The sequence below is a fragment of the Zalophus californianus genome, chromosome 7 (assembly GCF_009762305.2).
Source record: "Zalophus californianus isolate mZalCal1 chromosome 7, mZalCal1.pri.v2, whole genome shotgun sequence".
NCBI classification, from domain to species: domain Eukaryota; kingdom Metazoa; phylum Chordata; class Mammalia; order Carnivora; family Otariidae; genus Zalophus; species Zalophus californianus.
Window position 1 is genome coordinate 15074501 of NC_045601.1, and position 19777 is coordinate 15094277.

The following is a 19777-nucleotide window of genomic DNA, read 5'->3' on the forward strand; positions in this document are numbered from 1 at the left end:
GGAGAAAATATTTGCAAAAGACATACCTGACAAAGAACTCTTATGCAAAATATACAAAGAACGCTTAAAAGTCAACAATAAGAAAATGAACAGCCCAATTTAAAAATGGGCCACAAAACTACAACAAATACTATTAAAATTTACATGGAACCAGATAAGACCCCAAACAGTGAAAGCAATCCTGAGAAAGAAGGAAAAAGCTGGAGGTGTCACAGTCCCCGATTTCAAGATCGATTACAAAGCTGTAGTAATCAGAATACAAGGGTACTGGCACAAAAATAGACACATAAGTTAATGGAATAGAAGAGAAATCCCATAAATAAACCCACATTTATATGGTCAGTTAATCAATGACAAAGGAAGCAAGAATATGCAGTGGGGAAAAGACAGTCTCTTCTGTAAGTGGTATTGGGAAAACTGGACAGCGACATGCAGAAGAATGATACTGGACCATTTTCTAACACCATACACAAAAATAAACTCAGAATGGACTAACGACCTAAATGTAAGACCTGAAACCATAAAAATCTTTGAAAAGACTACAGGCAGTAATCTCTAATATCAGCTGTAGCAACATTTTTTTTAGATATGTCTCTTAAGGCAAGGGAAACAAAAGCAAAAACAAAATATTGGGACTACATCAAACTAAAAAGTTTTTTTCACAGCAAAGGAAACCATCAAGAAAACAAAAGATAACCTACTGAATGTGAGAAGATATTTGCAAGGGACATATCTGATAAGGGGTTAATATCCAAAACACCAAAAAAACAAACAATCTGATCAAAAAATGGGCAGAGGACCTGAACAGACCTTTTTCCAAAGACATCCAGATGGCCAACAGACACATGAGAAGATGCTCAACATCACTAATCATCAGGGGAATGGGTGAATCAAAACCATAATGACATATCACTTCACTCCTGATAGAATGGTTAAAACCAAGAAGACAAGAAACAACGTTGATGAGAATGTGGAGAAAAAGGAACCCATTGTGCACTGTTGGCAGGAATGTAAATTGGTACAGCCACTGTGGAAAACAGTATGGAGAGTCCTCAAAAATTAAAAATAGAAATACCATATGATCCGATAATTCCACTACCGGGTATTTACCCAAGGAAAACACAAACGTGGAAAGATATATGCACCCCTATATTTATTGAAGCATTATTTACAACAGCCAAGACATGGAAGCAACCTAAGTGTCCACCAGTGGACAAACAAATAAGAAAATGTGGTATACGTACACAATGGAATGTTACACAGCCATAAAAAGTATGAGGTCATACCATTTGAGACAAAACGGATGGACCTAGAGGGTATTATGCTAAGTGAAACAAGTTTGAGAAAGACAAATACCATATGATTCCACTCGTAAGTGGATTCTTAAAAAAATTTATAAACAAAAAGCAGAAACAGACCTATAAATACAGAGAACAAACTGATGGTTACCAGAGGGGAGAGAGATAGTAGTTTGGGCAAAATAGGTGAGGAGGAAAGGGAGATACAGACCCTCTGTTATGGAATAAGAACAGTATGGGAATAAAAAGCAGAACATAAGGAATATAGTGATATTGTGAAGGCGATGATGTCATGGGACAGATGGGAGCTATACTTGTGGTGAACACAGCATAATGCATAAACTTGTCAAATCACTTAGTTGTACACCTGAAACTAACATAACATTGTGTGTCAACTATACTAAAAAAAAAAAAAAAAAATGGGCAAAAGACCTGAATAGACACCTCACTGAAGAAGAAATATACAGATGGCAAATAAGCATATGAAAAGATGCTCCAGGTCATGTGCCATTAAGGAACTGCAAACTGAAACAACAAGGAGATACCACTACACATCTATTAGAATGTCCCAAATCTAGAACACTGACACCATGAAATGGGCAAGGATATAGAGAAACAGGAACTCTAGTAAGAATGAAAAATGGTATAGCCACTTTGGAAGACAGTTTGGCAGATTCTTAGAAAACTAAATATCCCCTTCCTGTAAGATCCAGTAGTCATGCTCCTTAGTACCTACCCAAGTGAGTTGAAAATTTATGTCCACACAAAAACCCACATGTGGATATTTATAGCACTGTTATTTATAATTGCCCAAACCTGGAAGCAACCAAAATGTCTTACAGGAGGTGAACAGATAAACCAACTATGGTACGTCCAGACAGTAAAATATTACTCAGCACTAAAAAGACATGAGCTACTGAGCTATCAAAAGATGTGGAGGAGTCTTAAAGGCATATTACTAAGTGAAAGAAGCCAACCTGGAAAGACTATATACTATATGATTCCAACTCTATGACATTGTAAAAAAAAAAAAGCAAAACTATGGAGACAGTAAAAAAAAGATCATTGGTTTTCAAGGGAGGGAGGAAGGAGGGCTCTATGGGCAGAGCACAGAGTGAAACCATGCCAGATGTTGCTATAATGGTGAATATGTGCCATTACCCATTTGTCAAAACCCATAGGATGCACAACACCAAGCATGACTAATGTCAACTATGGACTTCGGGTGATAACGGTGCATAATGTGGGTTCATCAGTGGTACGACAAATGTACCATTTTGGTGCAGGATTTTGATAGTTGGGAAGGCTATGTGTTGGGGGATAGAGGAGGTACATGGGAAATCTCTGTACCTTTCACTCAGTCTTGCTCTAACCTGCTCTAAAATGCACAACTGTTCTAAAAAATAAAGTCTATAAATAAATAAACAAAAATAAAATTAAAAAAAATTTTTAATGTAAAAACCGCCCAAACCCACCTATCCCTTTCAGTGACTTTAGTCATTGGGAAACAGGCTCTGAGAGGTTAGGGAACCAGGCCAGTGGGTGCTAGAGCTAAGAGGGGTTTAAGGCAGGGCATTGAGGCTGGACTGGCCTGGGGTCACGCTGTCAGTAAATAAGTGGCAGAGGTGGGACCAGAACCCAAATATCCTTCACACCTAGCCCACTGCTCAGAAACTACACAAAGAATTTCCTAACTTCAAGGTGTGTGAGAAACTAGAAATGATTGCCAATGGACTCACCTCCAGAGATATTTGAAAAAACTAATAATTTTCCTGGAATGACTTAGGAGCAATCCAGCCTTTCAAAACCGTGAAGGATGGTGTGGAGAAAGGAACACGGTGTACATGGACATCTTCTAAGAGTCTCTTTAATTAAGAACTTTCACCAAAAGGTTGACAATGATTACTTTTGTGTGGCAAAATTATGATTCCTTAGGAGATTATTTTTCTTGGTGGTTTTTCTGTATTTTCCAAGTTCTCTGCCTTGGGCATGTAGGACTTTTGTAATTTGGTGGAGGAAAATGCTATTAAAAATACAAAATCAAAGTTCCTTTCATTCCTATTATTTCATGAGCTTTGTCAATGCCTGGACTGATGAGAGAGAAACACAGCTGATGAATAGAAATTCCAAGGAATAAGGAGCTTGCTGTAGGGATATTACTTATTACTATTTTCATAATATTTCTATCATCCCTAAGGCTGTTCACATTTCCGAAACTCTTCAAAGCTTGTCATTTTGACAAGAAATAAAGCTAACACATTTGTCACTAAAGCTTCTGAGAATAATTTTCTCAGCTAGAAATGCTTCTGACATGTCATCAACAGCCCGAACTACATGTCTAAGTACAAAAGAAGATCAGCTTCAAAGACTGGCAACACTTTTTTGTCCCCAGAGGACTTTCGAGTTGGAATGCAAAAGAAAGCGTGGCACTAAGGTTTTACTAAGAGGTGCTGAGTGTTTGGCTTTCACTGGATGTGAAGGTTACGTTCTCTTACTCAAAGAGCAACATTTGCAGGGGGCGGGGGCATGGGGTAACTGGGTGATAGACATTAAGGAGGGCACATGATGTAGTGAGCACTGGGTATTATATAAGATGGATGAATCACTGAACCCTACCTCTGAAACTAATAATACACTATATGTTACTTAATTGAACTTAAATTTTAAAAAATGTCAAAAAAAAAAAAAAGAACAGTAACATTTGCTATACCAAGAGAAAGAGCAGATGCTTCTTCACTTGTTAAGAAGGTGAATTTTACATTCTGGGTTTAATTCATCACTGTTGATGCCAGTTTTAAAGAATGAACAAACTGCTCCTGCCAGTCCCTTCCTAACAGTCCTGATTAAGCCATCCTCAGGGTTGCCTGGGCTGGAGCCTGGACCAGCTTGCCCAGCATCTGTCTGCTTCCAGCTGTGAGAATGTGGAGACAGGCCTGCATTTGATCCTTGGGGTGTCAGCGACATTGGACAGGGCACTCTTGGAACCAGCAGCCCCTCCATCACCAAAGAATGGTATGGTTGGAGTTGTAGTGGGCTCACATGGTAAGCTGCTGCTTCTAAACTCATTAGGGACTAGGAAACGTCGTGTCACTCTCACAAAGTCCCAGAATCCAGAGCAAATGAAACCACGGGAAGAACCAGGTTATATTTCCTTGAATAAGTTTTTAATCTTGGTAAGTTATTTGATTGCTTAATATTTTTCCTTTGGAAAAAAAAAAGACTATAATAGTAATGATGATATTGGCTTATATTTTTAAGCTATCTTGCTCTGACATAACAAACCCATAAGGTTGGCAGGACTGTTTAGAATTATTGCTTCTCTTTGCTGGTCGAGGAAACCAATGAAGAGAAGTGCACTTCCAGCCATTCAACCTGGTGTCTTTCTTTTGATAAATATCACTTTAAAAAATCAGTGGCAAAGGAACCAAGAGCAGAAGGTGAGACATAAAATGGCAGCCCTTTGTGCACCCTGACAGCTTGGAATAAGGGGAGGCCCAGTGTCTGCATAAGTCACAAACCTGAAACTTAACATAACAAGCACCTATACAGACAATAACATAAAACAAAATTCTCTAGGTGATAATTTGCTTCAAAAGGGGTGAGTTTGGAAGGTTCCTAACATGACACTTATAATATGACCGATGAAGAAGTTGCTGCCTATGGGTCTTTCACAGCAGGGGCAGTAGCTGGGCAGCAGGAAGCTGTCTGCCCTCTCCCACCTGTCTGGCGGTCTGCACTCACCTGTCTCTCACATTGCATGCTAAGGTTACATTTATGTAAAAGTGTAATTTGATAAAGCTTTCTGGAACAGTAGGTAACACAAATCAGGAGCCTTTTTGTACCCTTTTACCAGCAAACCTACTTCTACAAACATCCAAAGTCATAAGCAAATGTGGGCAAAAGATGTAGGAAAAGAATGCAAAACAAGCATAGTTTATAATACCAAAAAAAGAAAAAGCACTTAAATGCTTAACAATATCAGGTTTGTTGAATTAATAAGGATATATCCTCATGAATGATTATGCAGCCACTTAAAATATTCTTTCTATGGAAAGGATATGTGTAAAATACTAATTAAAACGTGTAAATATAAATATGGTTATAATACACTCACAGTATGGAAAGAGAAGAAAATAGTACCTCACACAAATGGAGTGTTAGTCTAAGCAGACATTGTTTTAAGAGCTAACTTGGATTAGCAGGTAGGCACTATTACAATCTCCATTTCATGGACCAGGAAACAGAAGCACAAAGGGTATGAGCAACACTTGTCCAGACCCCTACAACTAAGAAGTATCAGAAAGGGGATCTGAACATGGAACTAGAGTATCTTGCTCTTAACCCTTACACTAGATCGCAACGAGGTACATCAAAATGTCCAAATGGTTGCCTAACTTCAGGTCGTTGTTTATTTCTCTAGTAATATATTTTGTATTCTTAAATGATTTCAATTGAACATACCACTTTACAATTGCAACCTTTTTTTTTTAATTAAGTTTTCTTTTTATATCTGTCTCTGTCGTTAGACTATGAGGCCCTTAAGGTAAGAACTGCCTTAGTAATCATCACTACTACTATCACTATCAGTATGACCATTGGGTCACCTTGATGGCGCTGCCCTAGGTTTCAGGGAGCAGTCCTTACGTCTCACCTCATGTAAACGACACGGTAAAAACTACTACAGATAAGGCAACGAAAGGCAACTTTGCATCTCCAGCACTTAGTACGTGCTTGAAAAGTAGTAAATACTCAATAAAGGGTAGTGAAGCTAACAAATAATAGCTTCTAAAGCCATGGATATCACTCAGTTCAGTGGGGGTATTGCTGTCTTTCTTACATGCAGGAAGAAAAGTAAAACCTGAAAAGTAGATATAAAGTAAACACTCAGAGAAAATAGGCCTGAGGCAGTCTGAATCTACCTCAACATAGAGAAGCAGCCGTATGCCCTCTGAGGGAAAGTGCTGGAAGAGGCCAAAGCGAGGCTGTGCTCCAGGACCCCATGGGAGAGGGAGGCGAGGAGAGAACTTACAGCAGGAAGTCTGTTTTTCCATCTTTCTTTCACCATGACAAAAGCAATTAGAGAGCCATGAGGCCCCGAGTGGAAGGCTACACCCAGAAGTAGGTCTTCCAACTAAGTTCAGGGATGTTCGGTTTAGACTAAAAGTTGATGGTACAGCTTCACATTCCATTTAAATGTGTCAGGAAGCATACATATTCTATTATGGCTTTTACTTATTTAATGAGTATGTTGTAGGAAAAGATAAACCCATCAAAAACAACATTTTATTTTACTTGTGAGCTCAAGAAATTAGTGGGATCTTATTGTTGTTTTCTCAAGTGTCAAAACACTTTTAAACTATAGGTCAATGTGCCAGGCATGAGTGAAGTGAGGGCACCTAAGGCCCTTCCAAATATAGGCCCCCCTGAGTGTACTTCTGGTCCTTTGATTAGAACAGGGTGGTCTTGACACCAAAATCTTGGTAAGCTATTTGATTGCTTAATATTTTCTCATTGGAAAAAAAAAAAAAAGACTGTAATAGTAATGATGATATTAGCTTGTATTTTTAAGCTATCTTTCTCTGTCATAACGAATCCATAAGATAGGCAGGACTGTTTCAAATTATTATTTCTCTTTGCTAGTTAAGGAAACAAGTGACGAGAAGTCAGTGGTTTGATGAGATCCTCACTGTTAGATGAATGAATGGTGGGGCCAGAACCTTCCCCCTTGCCTTTCTTCGGACTCCAGCTAAGTCCTCTCATCCTCAAGACTCAGCAGACCTATCAGTCCTCATGTAGGGACCCTACTGTCATGCGCTTATCTATATCACAGCCCTTATCTCATGATATGCAAATAATGAGTTAATTATCTGTGCCCCCAGATCTTACTCATCTGTATGCCTCCAGTGCCGGCAGAGTTCTGAGCATGAGCAGCTGATCCCTCAGGGTCTGCAGAATGGTTAGTTTCATAGTACACTAGAGAACTATTTTAATGTAGCTGAAAGATCATCATCTATACCAGTAGTTTTCAAACAAGGTTTCACATATTCCTGAGAATTAAAAATTGATTCCTAAATGTCTTTAAATTGTCTTAGACTTTTTAAATTTTGTGTTTTAATTTTAATGATATTCTAAGAAATACCATTAGAACATTAATATCAGAATGTTCTGCATTACTTACATCTACAGTTCTCAATCCTGGTGAGACTGGAGTCTTGGGTGGGAGGGGAGCTTTAATCAATACTAATATTCAGGCCCTGAACCTGAATTACATCCAAACCAATTACATCAGAATCTCTGGAGGTGGGTCCCCACAGAGGGATTTTTTTTTTTTAAAGACTCCCAGATGATGGAAATGTCTGAAGCACTGATACTCACCAATCTAGATGATCCATATAATCTTTGTTTCCTAAGTAACACGTTTTCCACCCGTATTTACAATTGCCTCAAATCCAAAGTTACATTTTAAGTACCTCAGATAAATAAATACAGAAGCAAACAAAATATATAAAAAGCCAGATGATATCACAGCATGCTGCACAAGCAAGGGTTTTGTGATCATTCTGAACACAGGCAAGTCGGGGAGGGGGTAACTGAGTCATCACTAGAGCACTTGGTAGACCAGCAGACCGGAGGTCTACCCCAGGCACATTAGAAACAGCAACACAATTTCTGTAAAAATATTATTAGTTTGCCTTTTAGTTTGTATTTAATTTGTGAATTTGTTTTGGTTTTGTTTTTATATAAGAACTATAAACAAAGTTTATACTTGGTTGTCCATTTAAGTAGTAAATATGGTTATACATATTTAAGCAGCATTATAGTACAAAGAACAAGAACATTTAAGTCAGTGTTTAGGGAGTTGGTGGCATCTTTTTCTTTTAAATGGGTCAGACTTAAGAATACTGATTTCAAAATTTCTGGACCCTGGTCCAAAGGGTGGTTGAATCAAGGACCCAGGAGATGGCTTCCCCCTTTGTTGGTGCCCTTGTGAGCACAAAATGATAATGTCCCTCCCCAAGGTTCTGAGTATGATTGGAAAACTGTTCCTAACATCAGAATACTGCCAGGATTTCTAGTCTCCCAACAGCTGCTGCATTTTGGCCCATCCCAGGAGGTCCCATTAGGACTCCCCCAGTCTTTCCCAGGCTACAGGTATTTGGTTGGTTTCCCGAGTTCCACAGAAGCTCCAAGAGGTATGGGCAAGATGCAGGACCCAATCCACTCGGTCTGGGGCCTGAGACTCTTGCATTCACAAGAAGGACACTTTGGTCATGAGAATGCAATTTTTTAACCACAAATGGCCGGGGTGAAATCCCGCCTCAGAATTTCCAGGCAGGAATTTATTTATTATCTATCTGCTAAGAACACCGTAATTCCTTTCATAGGGAAGCAGCTTATCAAAAGGCATCCATCATCCCCTAAGTAAACGGCAGAGTTGCTTCTCTTGAATGCCAGACCTCTCTAATGACAAAGTCCATACCACACCTAGTTTTCAGGAAATTAGTGGAGACCTTAAGCTTGTTTCAAGCCGCAGGGAAAGACTCTTGAGAGTTGAGTCCACTGCCTATAGAATCTAGTCAGCCAGAGAGAAGGAGACAATGAGCCACTTAACAACAGCGAAGTATCATTTATCTCAAAATCACACTAGGAAGGCTCCCTAGGGAGGAAGCTTGGCAATGCAAAGAACTCAAGAGATAATAGAATCAAAACTTCTCCACCAGCCAACAACTGCATACCTGACAGTGTGCCCACTGGCAATTTCCAAGGCCTGTTCCTGTCAGAAACCTTCAGCCACTGAGAATTAATGATCCTCAATGTTTACAGTCAATATGTTTTTAAAATGTTCTTTCATCTAAATATAGGGACTCTGAATCATTGTCTTATTTCTCAACTTAAAAACTATAAATGCTCTAAATAATTGTCTAATAATTGACAGCGTAAAGAAATCAGCTCGAGAGAGAGGAAATATTCTTTGTGATGAGAACTTGTCCAAATCAATCATGAAGTAGATGCTTCTCTGCCCAGGGCCGTGGTGAACACATATAAAGCAAATGGGTGTCACAGCTTCAGGATCCTATGCTCTGTTAAGGCACCAAGATGATGACATTCACCATATTAACAAAGCAAAACCTAATGACAGAGAAGATCTGGCACCATTTTTACGTTTATGTTTAATACATATGCTCCTGGGCGACATTCCATATCCCTTTTTTTCTTAAATGAACACCGGGGTACACATTTTAGAAATGTGGCCATAATTCCTTCTAGTATTTTGTTTTCCTTTTCGCCCTACAGTTTTTTACCTTTACTCCTCTTTCTTACTCCACCAGCTGAAAGAGAAATGTTGTCTGAAGGCAGTTGTGATAAACAGGTAATCATGAGAACAACATTTCTATAGAGTAAGACATTTCAGGAAGGAGGCAGGGATCCAGCAGGCCCAGGGAAGACTTCTGGGTACCTGGAGTTGTGAATCGGGAGAGGAAAGGGGATCTAGGGTTAAACAGGGGACAGGGGAGCTGGAGTCTGGCATCTGATGGGCCCTCCAGGGACCCAGGTGGATCAAGTCACCAGGGAGTGAAGGAAGCAACACTCTTTGCAATTACTGGGGAATAAAACAAACTGTGGTCAGTAACGAGTTCGGAAAAGGGGCAGAAATAATTATTAAGTTGAATTTTGAAGGCCAAACCAAACATTTATTAGAGATTGTAGACTTATACATATTAAGCTTTGATGGGTGAATTTTTCGGAGTCTTAAAAAACACCCACTAAAAGAGTAGTGATCTAAATGGGAGTGGACTCTGAGGGGCTTGTGAGACTCTCATGTGGGGAGAGGGGGATGGGAAGAAACACAATGAATGGATGAGTGAGCACACTGGGATTTGTCTGCCATTCACCACAGCGGTTTTCATTAAGGTTGGCCAACATTACGGTTCAATTAACAATCGATTATTATCCATGAGACCAATCTTGCTCTAAAATTTCTCTCAATACCATTAAACAGCACAATTAACCAAGTCTCAGGGGAAGAGTCACAGTCTCTATTATTATTATTATCCTTCAGTCCCTGTGTATTTTTTAAGCCTAGCAGGAAACCTTTAAACTAAGGTACTTAGGTATATGGGGTGCCTGGGTGGCTCAGTCGGTTTGAGCATCCAACTCTTGGTTTCAGTTCAGGTCATGGTCTCAGGGTTGTGAGATCTCTAAAATAAATAAATAAATCTTTTGGGCGCCTGGGTGGCTCAGTTGGTTGGGCAACTGCCTTCGGCTCAGGTCATGATCCTGGAGTCCCGGGATCAAGTCCCGCATCGGGCTCCCTCCTCAGTGGGGAGTCTGCTTCTCCCTCTGACCCTCTTCCCTCTCGTGCTTTCTCTCTCTCATTCTCTCTCTCTCAAATAAGTAAAATCTTAAAAAAAAAAAAAAAACTACTGATGTAGTATATGCTGGCTAATTGAACATAATAATAAAAAACTTAAAAAATAAATAAATAAATAAATAAATCTTTTGAATAATAACAATAAAAAGAAGGTATGGACTGGCTCCTTTTTTTTTTTTTTTTTTTTTGTGGTGAGAGAGAGCGTGAGCAAGCCAGTGGGGGCAGGGGAGGGGTGCTGGGGAGGGGCAGAGGGAGAGGGAGAGAGAGAATCTTATGCAGGTTCCACTCCTATGCTTAACCGACTGAGCCATCCAGGGGCCCCTGCACTGGCTCCTTTTGAACCAGAGATTCCCAAATGATGGTGCCAGCTTCAATTCACTGATTGAAGGCCTACTGTGTTCCATAAACCGCGTTTGACATCTTATATACAATTTTCCTTTTAGTTCACAGTAACCCAAGGAGATGGGCATTATTTTTTCCCATTTAACAGTTTGATATTATCTGGATCTGAAAAGGATGATATGTTTCATAATGGTAGAAAGAGCATATGACGAATGGGAACCTTCCACGACCTCCTGGTCATGTCCAGCAAATAAACATCTACTGAAGGACTGAACGGCATGGCACCTCTTGACAGTTCACAAGTTAAAGACTGTGAGAACTGTAAAAAAAATTTTTAAATAGTTTATAGGGAAATCAGGATGTACATGCATGAAGAAGACATCAAGGTTAAATTAAAAAACTGAAAACACAAAACCAAAAACCATGTCATTCATTTTTGTGTATTTGGCACAAAATTTCTGAATTATTGAACAAATGAATGAAATCAGTCAACCAACTGACCAAATGCTAGATTGAGCGATACTGGCTCTAAGAACTAAAATAGTCTAGCGAAGGGAAGTTCATTATGGACCTGGGTGGTCGCAAGATTTCCTGAATGAGATGAGGTCAGAGTTGGGCCTGGAAGAATTAGAAATACTGGAATTATCAAGAAGGACTGAAGTCCCACTGGGTAGGGGGAATAGGGTAAACAAGCCCAGATAACCCCTTCCTGGCCCCCTGGTCTGCTTCTGCAGCACCAGCCGTGCCTCCTGTCACTGGTCCCTCTCAGCCTTTTGCTCTGAGCTCATCTGCTCTGCTCACATTTCCTTTGCTTGAGTTCTGTCCAGCTAGTTCTCAGAATGCCTTGAAGCTGGCATTGATTTTGCTAAAGCATCTCTGGATTAACCAGGAATGCCTCTGTCCTTTAGTGGAGAGCGGAAAAATAGTGTTTGTCCTATGAATGATTCTAGGCTTTTGTAAGCAATGTAATGAATTATTCTTAATGAGGCATAAATCATGACGAATATCTCCCATTCCCAAACAGCTGTGAATGGGCTTCCCATGGAAATTTCAGCATTTGGGAGACCCTCTTGAGAACTGCAGAAAGTCACTCCTAGTAGTCCATAAAACAACATTTCAACTCCCCTTGTGCCTCTGCCTCAAAGTCAGGGCCAACATAAACACACCCTCTCAGACTTTGGTGACAGGAACACAGCACACAACCCAAAGCTCCCCCATACACTGAGGTCTTGTTTCCCAGGAATCAGAAAAGCATCTTCCAGCTCAGGCTTCCTGAACCCTTTCCAACTTGGCTTCTGTCAGAGATCCCCGGAATGACCGTCACTTTGTTCTTTATCTCATAACAGGTGAAGCATTGCCCTGGATCGGAGTCATGAATTGGTTGGGTTTTTAGAAAAATCCATACTTTCAGTTGTGGACAAAGTTTGTTAGGATTGTAGTAACCCCCCTAGGATTGACTGCTTTTTTACTCTGAAAAGTCTTCCAGCACCACACCATTGTGTTTCCGTCTTGTCCTATCTGATTCTGTTTTTCAGGAACAATATGAGACACTAAGAGCTGTGCTCAGCAGCAGACCTGCTTTTGCCAACACAGCTCACTTCTGGATTGGAAAGAGTGGTTTCACTTTTTACAGGTGGGGGGACAGCTTCTGTTTTGTTACTGCCTGTGAGTCAGCAGCGCCGTCCTTGACAGAAAAGACGTGTTGCCACCCTGATATGTCTCTCATGAGAAGGACAACTGTAAACTCTGTCAGACTACAGTGCCTTGTGTTTCCGAAATAGTGTTCCAACCCTTCAAATGCAAGGAAGGAGGCTCACAGAAGCTCCTGAGAAAGAAGGAGAAGAACAAGGATAGTGAAGGGAACTTCAACCAGTGTGAGGAGGAGTCAGCGGTTGGTCCCATCTGGCAGTGGGGAATATGTTTTGAGATTCTGGGTCCAGTCTTTCACAAAAGACTTTGTTGTGAGGGCTGAAATTTTTTTTCCTCTGGGACTTAAAAAATCCTGGGTCTGGGTCTATGCATTCAATATTTTGATGGCACAAGTCTTGCCCCTTATTTATATAATATTCTAAAAACCCTATTCTGTCATAGGAACAGAACAATAATGTAGGAAGAGGCTACACAGATTTGAAGGGAAATTTTTGGTGACCAAGATCAGAGCATCTACTTGTGTGGATTATATAACTCTGGTGAATTTTCACTTCCTGTCTGGAGTGTTATATCCTAGTAAAAGTGGGCAAAAAGTCCCAGCACTTGATAGGCCCGCTTTCCCTGAAGTCAACGGATTGCCCATAGGAAAGCTGTCAGCGTGCGCCAGCCCTCCACTGAAGAAGGACCAGGTTCAGGACCTGGCACGGTGCAGCCGAGTGGCATTGCTCCCAGAAGTCTCTTCCAATAAAGAGCCATTGTGGGATGTGAACCCTTCAGTGTACCGGACAAATGACTGAAATGAAAAGCACAGTGCGTGTTAGTGGAACCAGAAACATGAATGAGTGGGTCATATCGTTTTTCAGGTAACTGTTCTGTAGTTCAGTCCTTGCCTACTGGAATAGTACAGATTTCCATTTATCAGTTGATAAGTGAGAATGATTACTGTCTAACCATGAAGTGATACAGGTTATTAGCACTGGTGGGGAAGGGAAGTGGAAAATGGCTAGGGGAGGTACGAAGGGGTTGGTGATCTTCGGGAAGAGACAAGACATCTGAAAAGAGAAGAAAGGGCCGATTCTCTCCACATGGGATCAGTACAAACTCTGGTTCAGCCATCAGGGAAATTAGAGACCCTATCTCATTCTAAATCAGGTGTAGGGCTTCAAAGTAGCTACGGTTTCTATGTGAGAATGAGGTCTGAGGCATGAAGTAGGGCCAGGGCCAGGGGTCAAGATCCAGACTAAAGGCATCTACTGTGCAGGTGACACCCAGTTGTTGAGCTTCGGGTCCCACAGACTGGATATCTAGTGTCCAGATCCAAATACTGAGGGCCAGAAGGAACACGGCGCTAATTCAGCTGAGCCATAGTTTCCATCTGGGTGACCTGGACAACCTCTTTACACAATAGGTGACCTTCATGGCAAACAAAACAAAACAAACCCCTAACCAGATGCCACTCTCAACTAAGCTTTCTCAAATCAGTCGCTAGGAGGGCACATTTGAATTAGACCCCTTAGACCACATGAAAGCTGCTCTTTCAGCTGGACCTGCCCTGCGTGTGCCTCGGTTTTAGGACCAGGTGTTTCTATCTCTGAGCCAATTATATTTGTCGCCTAATCAGTTTTGGCCAGAAACATGGTCAGTCTCAAATAAGCCTCTTTCCTTATGATCTTGAACTTGATGTTGGTCATTTGGTCTACTTACTTTCTGCCATATACAACTATCAACAATCGATGCCTATATACCTGTACCACTTTAGTAAAGACAACCACCTCAAACTAAATAAATAAAATTAACAAAATGAAAACATCCCAAATATCTGTAAAAGGATGCAAATATTTCAACAGAAAAGCCATTTGGTTCAGTGTCCAATTTGTGTTCTTCATTCGTTGTATCTGACCAGTGTGGGTTCCACCTCTATAAGCAGTCTACAATGACAATAGGTCATTTTAAATGTGCATCAGTTGTTTCTTTCAATTTATGATTATGCCTTTGCAATAGGCAGCTTATATCTGGCTGAAAATACACATAAATCTTTCTTCCAGTAACCCAGCAGTAAATTCCCCCATGTTATCAACTCACCAGAATTAAGCAAAATGATGGATTTGAGGCACACGAACTCCTCTCCCTGGAGATTCATCATACGAAACCGAGATGACGTAGCCAGCAACATGTCAAAGATCTCCACCATGCCCTCTACACATTTTCCCTGGTTCCTATGAAAACACAGAAAATAAAAAGAAAAAAAATAGTATTAAAGCACAGAAAACCTGGGGCTCCTGGGTGGCTCAGTTGGTTGAGTGTGACTCTTGATTTTGGCTCAGGTCATGATCTCAGTGTTTTGAGATCAAGTCCCATGTTGGGCTCCAGGCTCGGTGGGGAGTCTGCTTGAAATTCTCTCTCTCCTTCTGCCCCTCCCCCTGCTCATGTGCTTGCTTATTCTCTCTCTCTCTCAAATAAATAAATCTTTTAAAAAAATAAAGCATAGAAAGCTTTCAGACCCATGATAAGGTTCACATTCATAAAAATCTACTGGCTCCAAATCTGTAACAAAAAAACTGCAGCCCATTCTTTTTGTGGAACATGAATATTCATTTGAATTCTAGAAGGCAAAACAAAAAAAAAAGAAAGAAAAAGCTTTTCCATCAATAAAACATTTCATTTTGAATTCTTAGAAGAGACATATTGTTCAATCTCCAAATCTGCCATGTTAAATACCAAGCTCTTCAAAGAGAACACAGGCAGTACCTTTTCTGACATCAGCCATAGCAACTTTTTTCTAGATAGGTCCCCTGACACAAGGAAAACAAAAGCAAAAATAAACTACTGGGACTACATCTAAATAAAAAGCTTCTGCACAATGAAGGAAACAATTAACAAAACTAAAAGACAACCTACTGAAAGGGAGAAGATATTTGCAAATGACATATTCAATAAAGGGTTAGTATTCAAAATATATAAAGAACTTATATCCATTCCACAACCAAAAAACAAATAACCCAATTAAAAAAATGGGTAGAAGACATGAACAGCCATTTCTCCAAAGAAGACATATAGCTGGCCAACAGACACATGAAAAGATGCTTGACATCACTGATCTTCAGGGAAATGCAAATCCAAACCACAATGAGATATCACCTCACACCTGTCAGAATGGCTAAAATCAACAACACAACAATAGGTTTTGGTGAGGATGTGGAGAAAAAGGAACACTTGTGCACTCTTGGTGGGAATACAGACTGGTATAGCCACTGTGGAAACAGTATGGAGGTTCTTCAAAAAGTTAAAAATAGAACTACCCTATGATTCAGCAATTGCACTACTGGGTATTTACCCAAAGAATTCAAAAACACAAATTCAAAGGGATACAAGCACCCCTATGTTTATAGCAGTGTTTTTTACAATAGCCAAGATATGGAAGCGGCCCAAGTGTCCACTGATCGATGAATGGATAAAGAAGATGTGGTACAGTTATACAATGAGTGCTATTCAGCCATCAAAAGAATGGAATCTAGACATTTGCAACAACGTAGATGGAGCTAAAGAATATGTTAAGTGAAATAAGTCAGTCAGAGAAAGACAACTACCATACGATTCAATTAATATGTGGAATTTAAGAAACAAAACAAATGAGCAAAGAGGAAAAAAAGAGGCAAACCAAGAAACAGACTCTTAACTACTGAGAACAACCTGATGGGTTACCAGCAGGGAGGTGGGTGGGAGAATGAAGGAAATAGGTAATGGGGATTAAGGAGGGCATTTGCTGTGATGAGCACCAGGTGATGTATGGAATTGTTGAAGCACTTATATTGTACACCTGAAACTAATTTAACACTGCAAGTCAACCGTAATTAAAATAAAAACTTAAAAAATATAGAGTTCTTCAATCTATGGGTAATCAAAAATGATTAAGGTTCAGCTAAATGATTTATCTAAGTATTTATTGATCTGCTATATATTCTAGGCATGTGGTCACTATAGGAATAAAAACAGAGCCTCTACTCCCAACATGCTCAAAACCTTGAACTAATATAATCAGGTTTAACAGACTTGTATAAAGTGCTTTTGAAATACAGGAGGAAGTATAACGAAGGACTGTGGCTGGGCTGGAACCATTTGTGTTGCCAAGGATGACAGGTAAGGATTACCCTAGTAGGTAGCATTCGTGTTGACAGTTTAAGAAATGCAGGCTTTCATCAAGCAGGAGTGCGAAGGCATCATTGGAAGAGGGTCTTAGACATGGACAGGAAGAGCAGAGTGAAGGACATAGAGTGGTGTGCTAGAGGTACAAAAGAGACAAGAGATTAACCTGGGAAAGGAGAAAAAGGTCAAGTGATAAAGGATGTACCACATTATAAGAAATTTAGGCTTTTTCCCTGTGCAACAGAGCCTCTGCATTGAGGATTTAACATTAGTAGTTGCAACTATTAAATAAGCAAACCCGAAGGTTCATAACATGTTATATTTAAAAAAGAAAGTATTGGTATCTTTTCCATAGGGCTGTTGCAGAAGTTCAATGAGATAATACACGTGAAAGGAACTCATTCATCTTTTTGTTCACAAGCTGAATTGGGGGCACGTTGTCTTTGAGGGGGACAAGAAGAATTTAAAATATCCTATGCATATGCAAACATATATTTGTGAAAAATATAATAATTTAAAACATGAACAGTAAGCACATTGTCCAGTACTTTGTTTTATTTTTAATTAATGTATTTTGGAGTTCAACTGTTCTTAACAGCTGCATAACTGTTTCTTTTTTTAAATTTTTTTTAAAGATTTTATTTATTTGACAGAGAGAGAGAGACAGCGAGAGAGAGGGAACACAAGCAGGGGGAGTGGGAGAGGGAGAAGCAGGCTTCCCACGGAGCAGGGAGCCGGATGTGGGGCTCGATCCCAGGACCCTGGGATCATGACCTGAGCTGAAGGCAGATGTTTAATGACTGAGCCACCCAGGCGCCCCTGCATAACTGTTTCTAATAGCATAAGTTTTGCACTGAACAAAGTGCTAAAATTTTTTGAACCATTTCTTTGTTGGCTGACATTTCGTTTGACCTCAAGGATTTTACTGTCACAAACATTTCATGCAATAACTAGAGGACTTAATGCATTTTTAATATTGATAAATAGTTCAAACATTGCTTCCCAAGAGCTTGTACAATAGGCTTTTGGTAGAAGAATATATTGGTATAAACTCCTTCTCTAAGAGACTTGCTCTTACCCTTTGCTGATATTTTTCTGTGGGGTTATTAGTCATTTTCACGTTGATTCTTAACTGTTCTTTATATATTATAGTAATTAGCCCTGTGTTCTATGTGCATTCAGTGCTTTTCTACTGGCTTGTCATGTTTTTCTTTTTTTTTTCTGGTGTTTTTTTCTGAAAAATATTTAATTATTACATAATCGATTTGCCAAACTTGTTGTTTAGAATAGTATGTCTTGCTTGAAAAGGTCATTTCCCTTTCAGTAACATATGAAAAAGCATCTTATGTTTCCCTCTAGTACAGTTCCATGTTTTTATACTTAAATCTTTCTGGGATTTATTTTTTTATAACAACTGCACTGAAATATAGTCACATATCATATCATTTACTCATTTAGAGTGTACAATTCAATGGATTTTAGTGTATTCCCAAAGCTGTGCACCTGCTTTTCAGGATTTACTTGGGTGGCATGTGAGACAGGACTCAGCTTTGTATTTGTCCCAGGCAGCTAGGTAGTCTTAACACCATTTATAGAATAAACCATCTTTTCCACACTGATTTGAAATATGCTAGGTACTTTTTTAAAATTTTTTATTGTTATGTTAATCACCATATATAACATCATTTGTTTTGGTGTAGTGTTCCATGATTCATTGTTCATAACACCCAGTGCTCCATGCAGAATGTGCCCTCTTTAATACCCATCACCAGGCTAACCCATCCCCCTACCCTCCTCCCCTCTAGAACCCTCAGTTTGTTTTTCAGAGTCCATCACCTCTCCTGGTTCGTCTCCCCCTCTGACTTACTCCCCTTCATTCTTTTAATAAATCCATTTCTTTCTTACAACTGTCCTTTAAGGTAGTATTATTTTTGTTGTTGTCAAAAGTGAGGGAATTAGGACTCAAAACTATTAAGTCAAACCATACTATCTATGACCAGAGGAAAGAATTCCAACACGATTTCCTTTGTCTTCCTTTTTCACCCTACTTTAATTCATACTTGCCCCTTATAAACCAGGCCTTGTGCTAGACATAAAGCTGCAGAGAAGAAAGACATGGGACTCGTTCATAAAGAGATCCAAAACAGGAGTGAGACAGTCGGAGAAAAAACAGGTACAAGACCATGGGCTACATTCCCCCAGAAAAGATATAGAAAGAAAGTCTTACAACTAACGTCAGCCTCCCATTTAGCCCACATCAATATTGAAGCAATCGCCATAGACTTCTCAGATAAAGGTAAATGAGATTTTATGTAAAGTGTTCAGAATGGCAGGTGGTACCTAGTAGCAGCTATATAAAACTATCACTATGAGATATCTGGATAAATAGGGCCACAGCTGTTCAGGCTGTGGTTAGCCTAAATCATCCAGAAAACAATTGCCACAGTGCATTTTGCTTTAACTGTGGCATCCGGGTTCATGGAAGCTCTCTAGAAACAGAGGGGAATCTTTAAAATCTATGTTGCTCAACAGGGGGATGAGACGGTGGTCTCACCGAAGGGTGACTTGGCCCGAAACAGGGACAGCATACTACAAGGGAGTGTTTCTTATGTGGAAGTCTAAAGTAGCACATTTTCTCTTTTTTTTTAAAGATTTTATTTATTTATTTGAGAGAGAGAGCACAAGCAGGGGGAGCGGCAGAAGGAGAAGGAGAAGCAGACTCCCCACTGAGCAGGGAGCCCAATGTGGGGCTTGATCCCAGGACCCTGAGATCAAGACCTGAGCCGAAGGCAGATGCTTAACGGCTGAGCCACCCAGGCGTCCCTAAAGTAGCACATTTTCTTTCTAGTGAAAAAATAAACAAGGATAGGGGGAAATGTTCGGAGGATGAAGCTTTAAAAATAACAACCCATAGCCAAAACAGAGAAAGGTTCCTTTCTCAGTATAAAGTTTCTGTTTACTTAACAGACTG

The 19777-nt window shown here is 39.9% G+C and overlaps 1 protein-coding gene across 4 annotated transcripts in view; it reads right to left on the reverse strand.

The window, feature by feature from the left end:
* Positions 1-19777, reverse strand: part of ESR1 (estrogen receptor 1) — a 380127-nt gene that overhangs the window by 25429 nt on the left and 334921 nt on the right. For all 4 annotated transcript variants that reach the window (XM_027603416.2, XM_027603414.2, XM_027603412.1 and 1 more), the window contains one exon: positions 14746-14879. In XM_027603416.2, the coding sequence (XP_027459217.1) occupies positions 14746-14879 (134 nt within the window). The remainder of the gene's footprint in view (positions 1-14745; positions 14880-19777) is intronic.